The 23,263-nt window shown below is 38.1% G+C and overlaps 1 protein-coding gene across 1 annotated transcript in view; it reads right to left on the reverse strand.

The window, feature by feature from the left end:
- The window catches only part of LOC108434729 (rho GTPase-activating protein 20-like), a 41,770-nt gene that overhangs the window by 12,268 nt on the left and 6,239 nt on the right, over positions 1 to 23,263 (reverse strand). The window contains exons 2-8 of the mRNA XM_017710071.2: positions 16,667 to 16,752; positions 11,846 to 12,016; positions 7,182 to 7,331; positions 2,490 to 2,531; positions 2,204 to 2,288; positions 2,036 to 2,110; positions 840 to 906 (exon numbers count right to left, since the gene is read on the reverse strand). Of these exons, the coding sequence (XP_017565560.1) occupies positions 840 to 906; positions 2,036 to 2,110; positions 2,204 to 2,288; positions 2,490 to 2,531; positions 7,182 to 7,331; positions 11,846 to 12,016; positions 16,667 to 16,752 (676 nt within the window). The remainder of the gene's footprint in view (positions 1 to 839; positions 907 to 2,035; positions 2,111 to 2,203; positions 2,289 to 2,489; positions 2,532 to 7,181; positions 7,332 to 11,845; positions 12,017 to 16,666; positions 16,753 to 23,263) is intronic.

Raw genomic sequence — 23,263 nt, forward strand, 5'->3', positions numbered from 1 at the left:
GCCTGTTTGCTGCAGAAACAGCCTCTACTCTTCTAGTAAAGCTAGATGTTGGAACATTGCTGTAAGGATTTGTTTGCACTCAACCATAAGAGCATTAGTGAGGTCAAGCACTGATGTCGAATGATTAGTAAAATGTTGATGTGTCTTGCCATAATGGGAAAAAGTCATTATGTAAGATGTAAAGTTTCATCCTTGGATTAAACTACGCAACACAAACATTAAGACCACACAAATTCACTACTGCCACTACCACAACATCTTTCTTTTAAACACTTTCAGTTTGCATAGTTATGCTGTATGGTAACGGTTCTCTAATAGGAATAGTTGGAAATGGATATGTGCATGTATTCTTAGCATAAAAGGCAAAAATGGCATTCTTTAAGTTATGCTAGCCACTTATGTGGTTAGTAATAACATGGTATTATAGTTTCAAATACAAAGAACACTGTGCAGTTAATAACTTCTGATTTGGCAAGCTTGTGTTATAAACCAACACAGTGGCATGTAGTTTTTTCTACATGCAGAATGTGCCCCAGTACAAGCTCCTGTCTAAAAAAGCCCCTGAATTCACTATTTAGATCGAGTGTCTAGACACATTTGGACATACAGTGTAGATAAATAGATGGATAAATCCTATTGATCCTTAAGGGAAAATACAGTAGCAAAATAGTAGGATAGTATGTACAAGTAATAAACACACAAAATAATAATTAGACATATTTACACATTTACATTAAAAGTCAATTTATTGCCCAGTGAGTAAACTGAACACTGCAATACTCTTCATGCCTACAGAATGACAGTATGACCTTCAGTATTCGGCATGAAGGCCAGCTCACCAATGAGAGGGTAAGGAGCGTTGTCTTTTCTGGAACTCACCCACAGCTGGTAGTCTTTCACACAACCCTGCATTCCAAACACAATAAAACACATTCAAGGAATTGTTGTGTACCAGGATGAAAAGCTGACCTGTGTGAGGAGGCCTATGGGGGCATGTCTAGTCTTGGAACAGATATTTTGTGTAATCTACACATATGCACATAGTTAACTAAAACACACTGGATTTCTATGTACTGTTAGCTGAACTATTTCTGTGCAGTCATTGCTGCTTTGACTCAAAGGTTTTCCCTGTAGGCCTTTAAATATAACTGAGCCATCAGAGAACACATAAACATACTCATATAAGAATATTTATAAATTGAAGCTTGAAATATTCATTGAACCCGACGGGGACCGGCTGCTCATGTCATTTCTCAAATATACAGCCAAAGTACGGGCGCCCTTACACAGTTTTGTTTATTTTCTAAGTGAACAGAGAACACACTTATACATACTTATACATATACATTATACACTTACTGTTTATTTGCTAAATTTAATGTATTGGGGAAAAAAAAAAAACAATGTGGCCTGTGCAAAAGTTATGAGCAAATAGAAATTGTGGACTAAAATCTGCAGAAAAATGCCATATTTCTGTTCCTTGTAGAGGATGTCACCACATATTTTCACTTAGAAGAACAACAAAATATGTAACTTGACCTGTGGTGTTCAAACATTTGCCTAAGACAGCCTGTCTACCACATCTTTTCGTCTTGGGGATCCAAAGGATAATGTTTGTGGTGGCCAAACAGACCAAACAATATACAAATAAAACAGTAGTAAGGTTTCAAATCAGGTTTTTGGTGGGCCAAATTAAATGGTCTCACAGGCCAAAGTTGGCCTGACCTTAACATCATTTTTAATCTGGCATGCTGGAGTCACCCACTTATTCTGTTGACAGTTAGCACCGAGTTCCATGACCCTGTAGCCTATGCTTAGGAGAAAATTGATGAGTGGGGAAAAAAACAGCAATTGGATACAGATGAGTGAACTAGTTTGGGTTTGTTTCAGGGGTCTGGTCTAGTTGAGCTTGGACAGAAAGATGTCGGCCTGTTTATGAGTTTGGACAAAATTTCAGGCACAAATAACACAGGCTCTACTCTAAATGGTCAAATGCAAAGGCCTGCAGCAGAGGAAACTGTGCAGAGGAACTCACCACAATGCCAAACTGTTGCAGAGCTAGACGAGTAACTTCATTGGCACTGTCAGTGTTACTCACAGCAATGGTTTTCTAGGCAATCAGAACAGATTCAATCAAATTTTAATATGCTCAATATTTCAATATGCTTAAGACAGATACTTGCTTGAGTGCAAGAACACCTACATAGGAAAAGTTCCCCATGTCTTTGGCATACACTTTAAGAGGGATTGTTTTTGGATGATCTTTTTCTTTCTCTTCTTTTATCCGACTGCCGAAAATAAGAACAGAGACAGATTAAAATTCAAGAGAAAACAATCAGTAATGCAAGCGTACTTAGTCATGTTTTCTCAGACACTATTACTGACAAAATATAGACAGCATGTCATTGGCTTAATACACAGAAAGAATTATCTGGCAACTTTGTGCCCATTTTTTAAAGAAAAACATTCTTTTCATGGTCTCACTGTACCTTTTCATAAGGGAGAGCCACTTCTCCTTCTGTTCAACTGAGCTGTCGGGAGAAAAAACATGAACAACTTTCATCAATAAAGCCCACTGTTTGAGGACCATCATCTGAGCAGCGTTATCACTCTTTGGAAGCTATTAATAGAATACAGTCCTGCTCTTCAGTGGCTTGTTAAATGTGGTTCAGCGTGCATCATGTGTATCGAGTGTATTAACGTCAGGGTTTGTTTTAATAAGTGCTGTTCGTAAAGGCAAAGTCAGCATGAAAAACAGGTCAGTTCTTATTACTAAAGCTGTCTTAAAGAAACAGCTCAATTAGGAATACTGTCCCTGTGCCAAACTGTAGTTGGTCATGTTTGGTGCCTGACGTTCGCTTCTAGTTTTGCAATTGAGCTACGAGGCTGTACGAGCCAAGTTTGTACCACGCTAATTAGCATCATGCAAGCTCCATGCACTACATAAATCAACATAATCTACAGAAATATATAAACTGCAGATGGCTGCTAATATTATTTTTAGTCAAGTTGTGCACAGTTTTACATTTTTATAGATAAAATATGTCATGCAGTGTCAGAAACCCCATAAGCAAGACTGTGATATTATCTAAAAACCTGATGTGGCTTGATGTTAGGCATGCAGTCTGCACAATGCTAATGTGTGGCTTCTGTTAATTGTTATCTGTAATAGCCTTCTACTGCACTACACAACTAAAGAAGCAAACTGGTCTTTGCTCTCTTGAGGGTCTTTTTATTCAAAACTTCCTTCATTTGTTATCTAACTAACTAGTTATCACAGTAAATAACCCTAAAGCTAAAAAACACTAACGTTAATTAACTAGCCCTGTACTCCACTACAACACTAACGTTAATTAACCAGCCCTGTACTCCACTACAACACTAACGTTAATTAACTAGCCCTGTACTCCACTACAACACTAACGTTAATTAACCAGCCCTGTACTCCACTACAACACTAACGTTAATTAACTAGCCCTGTACTCCACTACAACACTAACGTTAATTAACCAGCCCTGTACTCCACTACAACACTAACGTTAATTAACCAGCCCTGTACTCCACTACAACACTAACGTTAATTAACCAGCCCTGTACTCCACTACAACACTAACGTTAATTAACTAGCCCTGTACTCCACTACAACACTAACGTTAATTAACCAGCCCTGTACTCCACTACAACACTAACGTTAATTAACCAGCCCTGTACTCCACTACAACACTAACGTTAATTAACCAGCCCTGTACTCCACTACAACACTAACGTTAATTAACTAGCCCTGTACTCCACTACAACACTAACGTTAATTAACCAGCCCTGTACTCCACTACAACACTAACGTTAATTAACCAGCCCTGTACTCCACTACAACACTAACGTTAATTAACCAGCCCTGTACTCCACTACAACACTAACGTTAATTAACCAGCCCTGTACTCCACTACAACACTAACGTTAATTAACTAGCCCTGTACTACACTACAACACTAACGTTAATTAACCAGCCCTGTACTCCACTACAACACTAACGTTAATTAACTAGCCCTGTACTCCACTACAACACTAACGTTAATTAACTAGCCCTGTACTCCACTACAACACTAACGTTAATTAACTAGCCCTGTACTCCACTACAACACTAACGTTAATTAACTAGCCCTGTACTCCACTACAACACTAACGTTAATTAACTAGCCCTGTACTCCACTACAACACTAACGTTAATTAACCAGCCCTGTACTCCACTACAACACTAACGTTAATTAACCAGCCCTGTACTCCACTACAACACTAACGTTAATTAACCAGCCCTGTACTCCACTACAACACTAACGTTAATTAACCAGCCCTGTACTCCACTACAACACTAACGTTAATTAACTAGCCCTGTACTCCACTACAACACTAACGTTAATTAACTAGCCCTGTACTCCACTACAACACTAACGTTAATTAACTAGCCCTGTACTCCACTACAACACTAACGTTAATTAACTAGCCCTGTACTCCACTACAACACTAACGTTAATTAACCAGCCCTGTACTCCACTACAACACTAACGTTAATTAACTAGCCCTGTACTCCACTACAACACTAACGTTAATTAACCAGCCCTGTACTCCACTACAACACTAACGTTAATTAACAAGCCCTGTACTCCACTACAACACTAACGTTAATTAACCAGCCCTGTACTCCACTACAACACTAACGTTAATTAACAAGCCCTGTACTCCACTACAACACTAACGTTAATTAACCAGCCCTGTACTCCACTACAACACTAACGTTAATTAACCAGCCCTGTACTCCACTACAACACTAACGTTAATTAACTAGCCCTGTACTCCACTACAACACTAACGTTAATTAACTAGCCCTGTACTCCACTACAACACTAAAGTTAATTAACTAGCCCTGTACTCCACTACAACACTAAAGTTAATTAACTAGCCCTGTACTACACTACAACACTAACGTTAATTAACTAGCCCTGTACTCCACTACAACACTAACGTTAATTAACTAGCCCTGTACTCCACTACAACACTAACGTTAATTAACTAGCCCTGTACTCCACTACAACACTAACGTTAATTAACTAGCCCTGTACTCCACTACAACACTAACGTTAATTAACTAGCCCTGTACTCCACTACAACACTAACGTTAATTAACTAGCCCTGTACTCCACTACAACACTAACGTTAATTAACTAGCCCTGTACTCCACTACAACACTAACGTTAATTAACCAGCCCTGTACTCCACTACAACACTAACGTTAATTAACCAGCCCTGTACTCCACTACAACACTAACGTTAATTAACCAGCCCTGTACTCCACTACAACACTAACGTTAATTAACTAGCCCTGTACTCCACTACAACACTAACGTTAATTAACTAGCCCTGTACTCCACTACAACACTAACGTTAATTAACCAGCCCTGTACTCCACTACAACACTAACGTTAATTAACCAGCCCTGTACTCCACTACAACACTAACGTTAATTAACCAGCCCTGTACTCCACTACAACACTAACGTTAATTAACCAGCCCTGTACTCCACTACAACACTAACGTTAATTAACTAGCCCTGTACTCCACTACAACACTAACGTTAATTAACTAGCCCTGTACTCCACTACAACACTAACGTTAATTAACCAGCCCTGTACTCCACTACAACACTAACGTTAATTAACTAGCCCTGTACTCCACTACAACACTAACGTTAATTAACCAGCCCTGTACTCCACTACAACACTAACGTTAATTAACTAGCCCTGTACTCCACTACAACACTAACGTTAATTAACTAGCCCTGTACTCCACTACAACACTAACGTTAATTAACTAGCCCTGTACTCCACTACAACACTAACGTTAATTAACTAGCCCTGTACTCCACTACAACACTAACGTTAATTAACTAGCCCTGTACTCCACTACAACACTAACGTTAATTAACTAGCCCTGTACTCCACTACAACACTAAAGTTAATTAACTAGCCCTGTACTCCACTACAACACTAACGTTAATTAACCAGCCCTGTACTCCACTACAACACTAACGTTAATTAACCAGCCCTGTACTCCACTACAACACTAACGTTAATTAACTAGCCCTGTACTCCACTACAACACTAACGTTAATTAACCAGCCCTGTACTCCACTACAACACTAACGTTAATTAACCAGCCCTGTACTCCACTACAACACTAACGTTAATTAACCAGCCCTGTACTCCACTACAACACTAACGTTAATTAACTAGCCCTGTACTCCACTACAACACTAACGTTAATTAACTAGCCCTGTACTCCACTACAACACTAAAGTTAATTAACTAGCCCTGTACTCCACTACAACACTAACGTTAATTAACTAGCCCTGTACTCCACTACAACACTAACGTTAATTAACCAGCCCTGTACTCCACTACAACACTAACGTTAATTAACCAGCCCTGTACTCCACTACAACACTAACGTTAATTAACCAGCCCTGTACTCCACTACAACACTAACGTTAATTAACCAGCCCTGTACTCCACTACAACACTAACGTTAATTAACCAGCCCTGTACTCCACTACAACACTAACGTTAATTAACTAGCCCTGTACTCCACTACAACACTAACGTTAATTAACCAGCCCTGTACTCCACTACAACACTAACGTTAATTAACCAGCCCTGTACTCCACTACAACACTAACGTTAATTAACTAGCCCTGTACTCCACTACAACACTAACGTTAATTAACTAGCCCTGTACTCCACTACAACACTAAAGTTAATTAACTAGCCCTGTACTCCACTACAACACTAACGTTAATTAACTAGCCCTGTACTCCACTACAACACTAACGTTAATTAACTAGCCCTGTACTCCACTACAACACTAACGTTAATTAACCAGCCCTGTACTCCACTACAACACTAACGTTAATTAACTAGCCCTGTACTCCACTACAACACTAACGTTAATTAACTAGCCCTGTACTGAAGCATTAAACTATAGAAGCCAATTTCACACATCAAACATATCTTGGTCGATCAACTACATTTGGGATAATAGATGAATTGTGTACATTTTATCCATATAAAACATGTTTTGTGCTGAGAGTGACACGCTGTGGTAGGCAGAGGGTCGAGAGTATTCTCTACCTGAATGTGGCCACACAGTTGCAAGTGGGCCATCCCATGACAAAGCTTTTTTCAGGACTGGAACTTCCCTCATAGACTTCTTCCATACAGTTCGCTATCCACATTTCACAAACACGTGCTTGTGCCTTCAGCTTGAAGTTTGTAGAAGATCTGTTCACAAAAACACGTGTTTAAAGAGAAAACCTTCATGGTTAACAGCTAGTAGTGTGTACAGTAACATGATAGCCCTATCAAAGCCCCATCACAATGATGCTGTAAGCGCTGTATACAACATTACCAGGAATTGCATTAGTCTTGGTTGTTGGGCAAGACTGAAATCTAACCACAATATAGCCATGACCAACAGAGGGATGTTCCCAGTGCCCACAGATACACGCAAATTCATAACACACTTTCGGTTCTCATTCCACATCTGTTCTAACCATCTTTATCAAGAATCTTGCTCAGTCATTTCACTGTTTCATGTCTATAATAGAAATGAAAGCCAGATCATTCTGCATGCTGTCTCATGATCTTGTTTACAGACACTCTTGGTCTTGGTTTTGCTGTAGGACAGTGACAGGGAAAACAGTCTTCTTTCTAAAAAGGCCACACGGTATATAGTTGAATAGAATTTTATGTTTGATATTGTTAAATAGATTTTTAATGATCCACCAAAAATGCTTATAATCTATATAAGCTCAAAAGTGCTCTACAAAGTCTCGGCCAAAAGTGGTCATATCAAGTCTTGGTCATATCAGTTCTAGGGTGGGGTGGGTGATATGACAAAATTATGATAATGTCATTATCACAATTACAAAAAAGCTTTTATGATTATAATGTAGGTAGTTTTGGTACTTCCAGAACACTGAAAAATACGTTTTAAGTTTAGAAGTGGCTCCCATGTGGTCCCACCCTACTGTAGAGAGACCACGAACTTGAAACCTATTCATGACAGAAGTCTAATTTTTCCTCTTTAACCCTATCTGATCAAGCATATCATCAGCTTACTTTAGAACAGACCACAGTTTGTGTTTAACTGCCATTGAATTCTGCAAATAAATCGCAATTGTATTTATTTTCTTAAAATAAATGATTAAACATTCCATTTTATTTCTACCAAAACAATCATTACAGCACCAAAACTTTACCTAATGTTTCAACAGTGACAATTTTAGCAAATTTTGAGAAGAACTCAAAAACGCAAGCCAGTACGGTGCAAGCAAACATAGCTTTGAACATTTGTACCCACATTAAATCATAATCATTTCATTAAGCGTGTTTCGGTGTGACAATTCTTAATGTTAGATTACATTATTAACGTCAAATAAATGAAACGACAGCACTGAGATACCATGTTCTTAACAGTGAACAGCAGATTAAACGGCAGAAACATTTTTGCTTTGTTCTTAATGGATGTAGTGTTGTACGGTATGTAAAGTGCTGACAGCATTTTTCAAAATATCTCACTTCTGATGCATTGGTCTGTTCCAACTTATCAAACCTCAGGAAAACCAAATATTGGCATCATATTTTTGCCTTCATCATGTTATTTATTCAACAGGGCAATGAAAGAATTCAGTAGAACAGCAAATACATCAAAACCGGCTTTTCTTTGACATGTAATCGATAAATCATTGGTGTGCCATGAAAGGATCTCAGCCCGCACCCTGTTATTACAGATTTGAGGCAATGTGCAGTAACACAGTTTCTTGACTTCTCTAAATATTATTAATACAACTGCCATCTTATTATGGTTAACTTGGGTTTCAAAAGGGCCGAAAGAGCCAATCATGAGGCAATGTGATCATTCATACTTAAATAGCTGCATTCAGCAGTTCCTTTAAAAATCTTTAAAAGGATCCTTTCTCAGTCTAATCTGTCTGCTGCATTTGCAACATTCAGTTGATAACCATAGCCAGTCATTTCCAATGGGGACTGCATGCAGAGGAAGAACTTGGAGGTTTTACAGTTTATGACCTGGTCATGTGCATGAAAACATCCAGGAAAGTGAAAAAAGCATAACTGTTCTTTTACTGTCGCGCTCAAATGTTCAAAACTTTAACTCTGGTAAGTCTTTAACTGTAGTTTTGTATTTGTGGAACAGTCATGGGTAACACCCTGCCCGGTCAAATAACAGTTTCGTTGATTTTTTGGGTTAAAATAAGTGAACACATCCTTTACAGAGAACACGTATGCATTTTAATGCATTTTATTGCACAATTTCTATATATTTGATGAGTTTAACATACTGGAAATAAATGAAACACGAACATAAACTTTTAATTCAAAACAATGGGATCTAACCACTCATAATGTGGCCATGAGGGACCGGGATGCAGCATCATTTCCTGCTCTAAAATGCAGGGGTGTGGTTAAAATAAGGCTCTGACTACAGACTAAAATTCTTCTTTTTGGTAGTGACATGAAAACGTGGGACAGCAATTTTTTTAAACATTAAAATATTTATAAATCAAATATTTCAACTTAAAAAGAAAATAAAAATAAAATGTAAAAAAAGGGTAAGTATTATTTTCACAAGTTGAAATTTAGGGGTTAGGGTTTGGGACAGACACCTCTCGTTAGAAAATACCCAATAAATAATGATTTTGTCTACGTTTAGCTTATTATAATCATAAAATATACCTTGTTAATATCGAAGGCCTGAATTCTCATATTGTTTTAAAACTTTATTTTTCTGTTGTAGGACTGTGGTTTAAACATATTTGGCACATATAGCCAAATATTTCAAACATTAGTTCACACAGTTCAGCAACTGCCCATTGACTTCTGTTAATAGTGAGTTTTTGGTCTTTTGTAAGTATAAAAAAGGAGTCACAATTATTGTCAACGGTTTAACAGTATGGTACAAATGTGAGATTACATAGAAGAACGTATTTCTTTAAAGTCCCTTTTATCCCATCAGCACGTGAAAGCGGGACTGAGCTACAGTATTTGAGTGCATGTGATACCAAATATAGGTCAACGTAGGAAACCCTGCTTCCTTTCATGACTCGACAGAGCCAGTCTTAACATGGTGATAACACTAAATCAACATTAAGAGAACGTTTGGTGTGATAAGCTCACTACTGCAGGCCCCACAGACTTCACAGAGGCTGCCAATTGCTTTGATCCTGAGGCTGGCCTCAGATTGAGTTAATTGGCCCTCTGGGTGGTAATTATGGAGAAGGGCCCCTCGGCTGTGTAGGGCACCCAGAGAAAGGAAGGGGATGTGGGCCACAAGATCCTAGGAGACTAAATAAAAAGAGGAAAAGAAAGGGTGGAGAAATGTCGCCAGCTGTCCCACCGCTAGCACTACTAGTTATTACTATAACTGATGCTACTGCCGTTGCTCTTGTGGTTCACTACTCACTGTCATATTTCTGGCTCACAGCTGGAGGTTGTTCTCTTATGATCTAGTGCATTTTTTGCAGGCTAAGGAAAAAAAACCTCTGTAAGAACAACTGAAGACATTTGCCAGACTAACACTGCACTGTTCAGGGAACAGCTGAAGTTTAAGTTCCGTGGTTCAAAATGTAGGTTATTTTGTCCTTATTAAATGGAATTCCACCAAATCTTCAAAATTTCAGCATAGCTAAATGTCTGAGATGTAAACAAACTCGTTCATAGTGGATTGGTGTGAAATGCTCTGTTCTAGAGAAACTCAGAATTGTTCACAGTTGTGGTGATTGGAACTAGTTTAATGCCTCCTGCACAAAAATGTATTACATGAAACGATTACAAATATGTTTCCTGATGCCTGAGACATTGTTTTGTGATAGATTAGACATAAGCTGATTAGTCAAACCACACATTAGACCATAACTACAGTTAATACTGTGCTTCCACAAGGAGAAGTTCGTATCTAATGAACTTAGATTGTATCTAATTATTGTAACCAAGTTATTTCTGTTGTATTGCACTATTAGTGTTTTCCTGATCAATATCTGCTGCCCAGATAAATTCTTTTGTAAATATAATTTTCTCAGCTGTCTAACAACAGTCTAATAACAGAGAGTAGAAAACATGTGCGTTGAGACGCTTCATGGGTTTAATGAAAACAATAAAAGTTCTAACTTCTGGCTGGTGCTGTAATAACTTTAGAGGCAAGGCACTGACAGGTAGACAGCTAATCAGCCAGCTCAGGCTTGGATTTTTGAAGTTACATACAAATGATTTGAAAAATGTATGATTTTTATGAAAGAGAATGATTCAATGTATTATGAAATTTAAACACACTTTCACTTCAGTTTTGAATGATTTAGACTGTACACTGTACATTGAATGCACAGACTTGACAGCAGAAACTGTTTACATTTTTGGATTTTTACATTTGCAAATACCCTCAGAGTTTTATTTTGACCATTATATTTTACTGAATATTGTTAAAATTGAATATAATCCATTCTTACATTTCATCAACAATGCAGATGAATTGCCACTTTCATATTGATGCATCACAATGTATCAAAACATTTTATACGGCTGGTTAGAAGTGAGTGGACAGCCTGGCTGTCCAGACGGCACAAACTGAGTAGAAGTCCAAAGACTTCATTTCTATCTATGAAACCTATTCCTGTATATACATTCCTGCTTTGTCTCTGTCCTAGAACATACAACATTGTCCTAAAGCTAATATCTCCATTACCCATTTCTTCACCCACCCCGCTCCCCTGCTTACATACTTGGCTTTGCTGATGAGCAGGATGTCGGTGAAGAGGAACAGGTGTCTCTCCTGTGTCTGCAGGCCAGTCTTCAGCTGGGCATAGGCATGACAGATAAACATCCGTGACGGGGCCATATACGACTGCACAAGGAGGCAGGTCTCTGGGCTGACCGGAGAGAGGCAGTTCTCCCTGGAAAGTGAGAACAAATGAAAACCACCTGTTAATGACTTCTGAAGAAAAAATATGCAAATGAAAAAGTGATGCATTACTGTTTCCAGAGTACACTCCCTAATATGCCACATGTGACCCAACACGTATGACGAGCACCAAACTTACATATTAATTTAATCTCAGTTACTGAATAATAAGTCTTAAGATCAGTAACTGTATTATCAGCCTAAAGTTCAAAAGCTTAAATGAAATAATGTACCGCTTGTCTTGAAAATAATCCTGCACTGTCCATCACTGGACACACCCTACATGTTCTTTGCAAGCAATTGTCTGCTTTCTTGCTTTCTTAGGTCATATCTGAGAACAAGCTGCAAGTCATCTTGGTGCATGACTCATATTCAGTAAAAACCAAAATAAAACACCCACTAAGCTGCAGTCTTACTCTGAACTCACAAACTGTACTGTGAATCGGGGCTCCAGTGTGACATGCAGGCTAAGTTCAAAACATATTTTCATTTACAACAAGCAAAAAAGCCTGATAAGGATAGCACTGTGCAATACATCATTTCGTAACCCACCCCTTAAAATCTCAGGCTTTTTACATCCTAAGCCTTATCTTTCAGTAACTACATTGACTATAATGCAAACTGGCCTTCCTGAGTTGTTCCTATGTTAGTTTATGTAGGTTTTGTCATTGGTAGGCCATTTAAATTGTTGATCAATGTTGCAATATTGGCTTTTGAAATGTTAACATATTGCAAAAATGCTTCAGTATGAAAACGAGCCTTGTCAGCAGTCAAAATGCTTACTGTGAGGATCTTGACCAATCATAGTTCCACGTAAATGTTTGCGTGAATGAATCTCAATCAATGAAAGTCATTTATTTTGGTCACCAAAGTGTTTCCTCTACATATTGTAATCACAATGCTCGGTAACAGAATCAGGGCTGGGATTTTGTCCTTATTGTTTCTAGATAGGGGTTTCAAAAGAAACTACATGTAGTTGCATTCTCATCAACATCATAAATCCACATTACAGCCCATCGTATCACAATATACAAGAATTGGGTCACTCTAAACCAGCAGTTACTAACCCCTCTCTTGGACCTCCACCCATTTCCAACTCTCATTTACCACAGCTGATCCAATTAATTGATGTGTAGACAGGACCACGATTAGTCGGATTAAGTGTGCAAGATATGGGTTGGAATTAATTGGTGGCAGGTAAATATTAAGCAAAGGGTTAGTGATCACTGCTGTAAACATGTGGAAGCCCTGACAAGTGATATACTTCACTCTTGCCAAATAGGGCTACGCAATATACTGGCCTTTTATGATACTGGCTTTTGCTATACTGACAGTGTAAAAGGCCTCATTATGGAAGTGAGAAAAATCTTTAACCATGTCACATTATTGATTCATCAATGATCTAATAATATATAATATGTAATAATATATAATATAATAATATGATAATAGATGATGTAATAATAAACACATTTTTTCAGATCTGAATCAAGAGTGGTGCTAGATTTTCTCCGCTCTATCAAAGATGAAAGATTTAAGTGCTGTTTATCTGATGGTGACAGGTTTGGTGCTCTGCTAGGTCTTGCATGTTAGGAGTCCCATTTTCTCTTTATCTTTTAATCATTTTTTTCACTCCCGTTTAGGAAAATGTTTTCACTTGTGTTCCTTTGACTTTTCATAAAATAATAAAACTAACTAATAATATAAGGAACGAAGGGCGTTCTTTGGCCTTTGCACAGTACTATGTATCTATGTACAGAACAAAAAATATATGATGGTGATGTACATAAAATCCATTCCGTCAGGCTACTCCTCTTACACTAAGACAGAACTGCAGAAGTATTTAAAATAAGCTTTATTATCTTGCTTTATAATCAATGCAGATTCACTGGAAAGTTAAGTCCTACTAAATTTTCTAAAATTTAGGCTAAAATAGCAAATTTGCAAGAATCATACTTTGCAATATTCAGCAATATAATCGCAATGCTAGTACTTTGTTCATATCAAACAGCCCAATCTCAATGGATTAACAAAAGAACAAACACACAAATAGTTTAATGGGCATCTGACTAAGTGGCCGACTACAGGGTCACCAGTACGTGGGAAAAAGTGAACCTCCAGTGCTGCTTTAACAAGGTTATTCTCTTGCAGAGTGTCTCGGGTCAAAGCCCAAGGCCTATATTTAGCCTCTATATCCCCCCCCAGCATTATCCTTCTGAGAAGCTTAGCAACTCCTGCAAATGCTGATAGAGTTACTCTAGGTCTGTGAGCCACTGTGAGAATGCGACTCAGTTCCTTGATTGCAAGTTTCAAGTTCATTGTCAAGGCAGTGTTGTGCATGGGGACTTTCTTAACATGCTAAAAGATAAGAGGTGATGCAGGTTCAGCAGAGACACATCTGAATTCGAGCTATGCAATTGCTTATTATGCTTATTAGCTGTATTGCAACTCTCAGTCAAGAGTCGATTTCTCCACACTATTGGTTTACAGACATGTCCACATCTGCTAAGGATGTCAAAAGGAACCACTGTATCGACCACAGTCGCCACAATATTACCCAAACATCCTCTGTCTTTCTTCCCCAGAAACACAGAGACACAAAAATACACATGCACAAGCACGCACACAAACATGCAGGCGCACACACACACACACACAAACACAAACAGAGCGCACATGGAGGGCTAATGTCTTAACAAAATCAGTCAGATTTAAAGACTGATATATTTCTACGAAAGTTCAGATCTCATACAAGATTTACACGATAGGGCTCGAAAAGTGAGATGACACTTTGAAAAGTGTCATGGAACATATCAAACCTTACATAACAGTCCAACCTCAGCTGTAGCCATGCACTCTGTACCAGAAGTATCTGAATCTTCAGATTAAATTCCAAAGCACAACCATAGAGCTGTAACCTAGAATAACATCAGTTTGATCAGGATGAGCTGCGGGTGGTGTGGGTTGTGGGGGGTTGACATTCGCTACTCTTAGCAAAATCACTAGCATCACCCTGTGAGACAGAACAGAGTGGAACGCAGTTGGTACATGCACTCTTACTCAATTACACTTTTACTTCCAAGTTACTTGCTTTCATTTTCATGCAGACCTTTAACCCTCTAAAAACAGCTATTTCTGTCACTCAAGCCACATTTCTGCGAAATGTGGTATCACAATAATGTGATTTCTCAAAGCTTTTACTGCATTTATTCTTTATGTATAGAATGCAATCAGCATGTAGCCAGCTTTAGTGTTACTGATGTCAAATGATACTTTCACTTTCCCTACACTTTTCCCATAAATGCCTAGTGTATCACATGAAGACTACAGGGCACTGTTGTTTTTAAGGAAGGTTTAACTCCTTAAAATCTCTATGAGAGTGGCTTCTCTTGATTGGGATTTGTGGTAAGCTCAAAAGAAGGCACTCTCCTCCTTTTGATGTGGTTTTGCCTTCTTTTTTAGTTAAATACATGAGAAATAAAGCTAAAAAGACTTGTTGTTATGCACTTCATAGAAAACCTCTTAAGGCCTTATTAACATGTTGGTGATCTGCATTTCCAAACTATTAATGTTCTGTGAAATTTAACAACAGGCACTGGACTTTGACTGTGGTATGTTCTTTGGCTTTCAGGAGTGAGGACATTTCTGGAAGTTTATTTCATGAGAAATGATGAGAGAAAGTCAAATATCCAACAAAATTTCCAACACAAAACCATTCATTGTCACTGATAGAGCCATAAAAATGCTGCATCTCAGGATCAGCTCAATATTTCAGCATTTGCCAGATTAGACTGAACGTTGTCTTTTACCAGTCGGTCCTTAACTCCTTAAAATCCCAGACCTATTACACACTATGGCCTATTACTCACTAACTACAGGGTCTTCAATGCAAACTGGTTGAGCTATTCTTAAAGACATGCATAATAAGACTTCTAGCCTGCAGGCTTTGGCCTTTTAAGGGGTTAAGATGCATGAAGTACGCTGTTGACTACTTGCTACCACGCTACTTATACCACTGTCCTACCTGAACTCATTTAGTGAGCATGCTGGACGGCCTCATTGTTTCCATATATTGAGTAAACAGACATATTATGGACATATTTACGGAGTCTGTGAGGATAGACTAGGAAAACAACATTCACTGAAACAGGGCAACCTTCTTATAAATCTTCTCTCCAACAGTGGATGAATTCCTATAACTGGACAAAACAACCCACTGATCTACCAGATCCAATCAGTGGCTTTCCTCTGTATGATCTGAGTAAACTTATACTACTTATATAATGATTCCAATATCCGGTCTTGTGCACAGGACAGTGGGTTCCCTTTCTTGGTTCCTCTCAGGGTTTCTTCCTCATGCTCTTAGAAAGAATTTCCTGCCACTGTCAGCTTGGAGTTCTGTAAAAAACTGCTTTCTGACAAGCACTGCAAAAAGTGCCAGCTGCACCGGATTGCTTTAACAAAGACTGGATTTTGTCTGAAAGGTTTTGTTAATTGCAAGTTCAACTCAACTTTTGAATGAATGGTAATTGTAACAGTAAATATTCACTCTTTCATTGTATTTTCACCACCAGGAGAAAAGCTAATATTTTGTATATCACAGCAGTGGTCAAACATACATGGGCCCAAGTTCATTCCATACCTGGACATTGTTCTGGATCTGGTCAGTGCTTTGCTGATGACCAGGGAAGGAGCAGACTGTCTGCGGTAAGACATGGCCTTTATCCTCTGTGAGAAAACAGAAGAGAACACAAACCAGATTATTACTTACAGCGTAGTTTTCATGATGAATCAGCACAGCCTGAATAATCACTTATACACATACAATCAAGCTTATTAAAAAGGCTGTTCTTAAATAGTTTATAAACCAACTGATGTGAAAAAGAAAGGAAGTTGCAGTTGTAAGCTAAACCTTCATGGGCTACAAGCTTAGGGATGGGTAGTGATTTGAAATTTTCTTTATGATATCTTGACTTCATACTTTTTATACTTTTTTGAAGAGGATGTGGCATAAATCAGAATGTTGCATTTTTACCCTCTATTTATAATATTTTATAATATTTGATGATGCTTTTATTGTATGTCATTTATTTAGTGTATGTGTGAGATGTTATGACTCTGTTGAGCTGCTAGTGAGCAATGATGGGCAAAAGGCAGGGAGATGAGAACCCCCTACTGTGAAAACAGTTCACACCTCTACGCAAAACATGTGTTGAGATAAAACTAACAGCACTGCAGCTCGTGGACAAAAAAATGAAAATCCATTTTGCTTCTGGTTTAGTAAACCGTACACATTTCAAAATATATTAAATCAGGGGTGGCCAATCTTATCCACAAAGGACCGGTGCGGCTACAGGTTTTCAGTCAAAACAAGCTGGAGTTCACCCGATTCCTAGTTTAATCAGTTGGTCAGTCTTCAAACGACTAATCAGGCGATCTCCTGCTTTGTTGGAATGAAAAACTGCAGCCACACCAGCCCTCTGGGGTGGACAAGCCTGTATTAAATCAATGTAACTAAAGAAAACAAAAATGCATCATTCAGCCAAGATACTTTGATCCAGATACGTCCGAAACATTCCCTAATAAAAATATTCTGCACTTTTTAATACTTTACCTAATGGAGGTATAAACAAGGCCATGTACCTTGAGTGGAGTTAGTCTAATGCAATAATGCAAACTCAGTCAATTTTAAAGCTCCAACCACTGACACTGATTTACTGTGCCTGTGACATTTGAGCAAATTGATTTTAAACAAGCAGCTTTCCATTATGTAATTATGGCACAGCTTCTGACACATTAGTTCATTTACTCCAGCGCTGAGGAGGCCATATGAGACCATGGCACTCAAGGGGAACATTCTTTAGAGTAAATGAAAATGAACCCCTTAGTCTTCAGTGTGCGGTAAGAAAACATTGTGGTTACATAGTAGAGTAGACATCATTATCCTGCTTTTATTGATACTGGCTGACTTTCTGTTGAGTAGAACAAGTTATTAGGAGAGAGTAAACTAATTAGCAGGGCTTTGTAACTACTGTATTAAATGTGCGAGGACATAAGTAATGGGACACCATGGGGATTCCATGTATCGGATGTATGGATGGATGGATGGATGGATGGATAGATGGATGGATGGATGGATGGATGGATGGATAGATAGATAGATAGATAGATAGATAGATAGATAGATAGATAGATAGATAGATAGATAGATAGATACTTTGTTGATCCTGAAGGAAATTTAGCAATCATTTAGTATAATCAACTCACAGAGACAGCCTAAAGCAACAGTTGGTCAATAAATCAGATTTTCCCCTTACGCTAAATGTAATTGGTCAGTTGAGACACGTTGGATGCCCAAAGTTTCCTTCTTAATTTAATGCAAGACTAATGTAGCTAAAAAGTCATATATGCTTCTATGCCACCAAACATGCCAAAGACATGCATAAAAAAGTTTGTTGTAATCTCAAATTAGACTTGCTCATGTGATTTCTCACACTGCATGATATACTGTTATCAGCAGAAATTTGGCCCTCATTTGTTCAAACACATTCATCATATCATATATATTGTGGTCAGAAACCACATAAATGCACAGAAGCCAGCCCTACTGTGCCAGCCCTACTGTCAGGCCATCCAAGTTCAAAACAAAACAACGTTCTGCGTGGATGGATTCTCCCCACCTCACTTAGCGCATTGCTAGCCTAATGCAGCGGCCTGTTAGCTAACGTCACAGAATTGGGAGTTAGCATTCTCCTTCAAGTGTGTTGAGCTGTCCAGTGATGTTTCATTAAAAAAGATGCAGGGGTGCTTTATGTGTCTCTGAGAAAGAAAATCTGAGCAATGTCTAGAGCTTGAGTGGTACAACCATCTAAAGCATCAGGAGGCGTAAAGCTGAACCCCAACAATGCCATAGCCATCCATAACTGGGGGCCCAAGAGCAGAAAAAAAAACTTGATGGGATTGTGTAATGGATAGGGTCCCAGCCTGAGGGGAAATTGGGGAAAACACGAATTCTGTATTATTTACCTACCTGAGATGCACACCTGAAAATGTGAGCTAGGAAAACTTCTGACTAATTAAGAGGTTTAAGTTTCATAAACTCTAGCTGAGCTGAGGTTTCTTTTTTCTTTCTTTCTTTCTTTTTTTTTTTTTTTTTTTTAAACAAAGCAAGTGGGTGGGAATCGGCCATGACGAAATAGGGGAGAAAATCAAACAAGCAAATAAACAAAAAAACATGTAAACACATCTATCTGAGATGAACAGTTTGTGGAATGGCTGAGATGATTTATGCATGTAGTTTGCATGACCCTAATTGGTGGCTCTAAGCTTCCACTACTTGTTAGCAACATTAGCCTTGTCACTCCAGTGTGAGACTAAGGATGCAATCTGTAGACACCAAACATGCCTTATCTGATCAACAACATTTTGGGTATAAGGGGAAAAACGTTTTTTATCTTTGTATCTAGCTCTTTATGTTAAAGTATCACTTCAGTAACGCAAGGTTTCTGGAGGACCCCACAAGTTAACACAGGATAGGGAAGGAGCAGTTAACAGTGCCAAGTATCGGCAAAACAACAGAGTGAGGAAGAGATAACGCAACACTGTGGTAAGTGAGGAGCTTTAATCAGCTTAGCCAATCAAGGTCTGCTGGCCAGGGAGGACACAGCCTGGCAGAGAAAGAATACATACACATAAAAGTTGCTGACAGTAGTTAAAGTGTAAGAAAATAAAGAGGTCATACACTTCCCTGTTTCAGTTTTTTTGTCTTTTTTTCATCCAGTTGCTGCATTCACCACACCATAATACAGTGTTTTCATTCATGTTTTAAAACTTTCTTCCCATTATTTGGATTAACACATCACAATATGCACAATTTCAAGTAGTCCGTATATTCTGAACAGACAGATTGTAAAGGACATTAGCAACAATATTCAGTATTATACAATATCTAAGCTACTATTTTAAAACTGTGATATGTTAAAGAAGATCGGCACTGACTGATATTTGAGGTTTCAATATGTCATATTGTGCCATCTCTACTTTTATATTAAGGGTCCATATCAGGGCAAACCTTCCCTCCTCTTTTTAAAAAATGTACCATTCACTCTCCGTTCCATACGGCCCATTTATAGAAACTAAACTGCCAAAACAAACCCATTTACATATACAGTCATTTACTGTTGGAACACATGTCAAATGACATGTTTCATTGAATTTCTAAGTGGAAATATATAAAAATGCCATTTGGCAGGTGATTTGTATTGTGCAAGGTCTGTCTGTTTAACATATTGGAAAAAAATGAACATAAAATATGCCATAATTTTGCATGGGCTACATTTAATGTACATTCAATGCACAAGTGCATGAAAATGAGCAGAACTGTATTCTCTGTAGAGGATGTGTGTGTAAACTTATTTTCACTTAGAAAGTAAACATTTCAGTTTCAATTCATTTGGCCCAGGGGCACCCAAACTTTTGCATATGATGGCATCTGTCTGTAGCCTATAGCAATCTAGCTTCACCCGTTCACACTGAAGTTATAGGTGTTGTAGTTGTAGGTGGGTTGAAATTCTATTGCCTACATTATTGCAATTTAGAGGTTCAAACATTCAGAAATGAATGGACTGATAAGGTACAGTCACACTGGAGTGTCTGACTAAGAATGAAACTTGACTGCCAGTAATTCCAAATGTAAGGGGCTTACCCAGTGGACAATATTTGTTGGGTTTCGAGCTGCTTCTAGTTCAGTTGTTGCAGTCTTTTGCGTTATAATGGCCAATACGAAAGTAACTGGCGTTGAGCACGGTCTTTTTTGTTCTGTTTCATTTTGTAGGTAGCATTGTACCAACACTTCTCCACTTTGCCTGTAGCTGCAAACTCTGTCAGCATGGCCAGAGTGTCGCACATTGAATGGACTCGTGCAGGTGAATGAAAGCGGCTTACAGCAGCTGTCAATCAAAAATGTACCTTCCATACAGAGTTGGTTGTGCCTACTTGAGGCACTGTAATGCAGAAAATATTCTAGTAATATCCATACATGGTAGGAGTCTTTGGGAAATTTCATATTAAAACTGCTATCTGACATAAAATATACATTATAAGACATCAAGATAATGAGATTCATTTATTAAGATTATTAATTCTATATTTGCCTCACAGTGTGCCACCTCAAGTCTGCATTACGAGGAAGTTCAATCTCTCATTCACAATTATGTAAACACCAATGTGAAGGATTTCTGAGCTTGTCTTCTGATTCATGGAAAGGCTTTTTTTTGTTCTCAGAGCGTGGGAAGAACATGTACAGTTCTCTGCCTTTCTCAGAAATGTTGCCATGTTTTCGTCTTCTTCGTTTTTTTTAATTGATAAACAAATGCAGGACACTTTTTTTCACCCTCCAACACCATCAAAGGAGGGTTGGAGGGAGGAGGACAGTCAGGAAGTGCCCTGCGTTCCACCGGCTGATTTTGAGAAACAAACAATTTCCAGTTTCCACAGGGAGCCTGCAGCAGGCAGTGTTTGCGAGAGACACCGGCCAGCGCACAGCGTGTCCTTAAATCACTCGCAAAAAAAAAAAAAAAAAAAAATTCCTCTCTTCTGGAGGTGGAGGGTAAACGACCAGAATTTGAGGCTCACAGAAAGTTTATTCTGAACAAAAGCCTTTGAGTTGAAGAAACTGAACTAAATTCTTTGCTCATTTTTGGATTTATAAGAAAGACAAGTCTATATTAAAAATGACTACAGCCATCATAACCAACCAGCTGTAGCACAACATTTGGATGCCAAAGATGATGCATTGATCTGAGGGTGGAGATTCAACTGCACACATTTTGGAATGTCATAACTGATTACAACTGCACTAATCATATCATATATATATCATATACAGTATATATATATATATGATACGATTAGTGCATTTATATAAATATAAGATTGATGAGTAGTTCTAAAGTGTTTGTCAGCAAACAGATGTTTAGATGTGTTTGATAGCTCAAATCAATATTTGATGACATGTTACTTGCTCTCAAGAACAGAATAAATGCCTCTAAAATAATTGCCACATTTTCTGTAACACTGATCCAGCAGGATTTAATACCAGTTATGTATATGTGGGTATCAGCACCAACAGATATACATGAAAAATATCACATACTGCATTAACATTGGCCCATGGCCTTCACAGGTTCTTCACAGATTCTTTAGAAAAGGCAATGGTTGTATGTAAAACCTTGACCATGACCATGACATCTGAATGCACAAATGGTGCTGTGCATGGTTAAATGGCTCTTCTCTATGATGGAGAGACTGTTGTTCATGGTTCTTTAAACCTTTACAAAATGGTTCTATATAGCACATAAAAGTGCAAAAAAGTAAAAAAACAACTGTCTGAGTGCAGCGCTTACATATTGGTGCATCTCTAAAACTATATTTAATATTATGATTTAATATTTTTGGCTAGCTCTAGCTATTGCCAATTGTAAAAGTACCACAAAATCATCATGAAACTCTTGGTTTATTGTATTTTTAGGCTAAATTACACTATGGCTAGTTCCTCTAGTCACTGAATGTCTGTGTTCTGTGTATTTTTCTAATTATTTAGAATTATATTGAAATGAATCAAATTGAGTTGGGATAAAATCTGAGATTTCATGATGTACTGAATCTTTTACCAAAGAACTGGTATTGATTCACTGTAGAGGTGGGCAATATAACATTATCACAATACATTTTGTTATTGTGATAAATAAGATCTATCTATCTCATAAAAAGGCCTTTAAGCACAGTGATATGATATTTTTGCTGTATCATCAATTGATTGTGAGGTCAGAGACTTACACCCCTATGTAAAGCTATGTAAATGGTGTGTAAATGGTCTTAAGAGGAAGCAACAGGGTCAACTCTACCCTGTTCCGCAAGGCTTTAAGATATGAATGATAAACACTGATTGTAACTCTGCACTGTAATTCTCTTTACTCAGCAGCAGCGTGGTAGCCCTGTGAAAGCATCATAGCACAAAGACGCTTACAGTGCCCTCCACAAATATTAGCACCCCTGGTAAACATCAGCAAAACAGGCTGAAGAAACTTTCATCGTCGTTGATCCTTTTGATCATTCAAAATATAATGAATTTGGCCTGTATTTCACCTCTAATTAACACTTATCAGGAAGTCCATTTAAGTTGGCTGACCATTTAAGTGTTCCTAATTGTTCAGGTGAACTTGAAAACCAAAATATAAAT

The sequence above is a fragment of the Pygocentrus nattereri genome, chromosome 12 (genome assembly GCF_015220715.1).
Source record: "Pygocentrus nattereri isolate fPygNat1 chromosome 12, fPygNat1.pri, whole genome shotgun sequence".
Classification (NCBI taxonomy): Eukaryota; Metazoa; Chordata; class Actinopteri; order Characiformes; family Serrasalmidae; genus Pygocentrus; species Pygocentrus nattereri.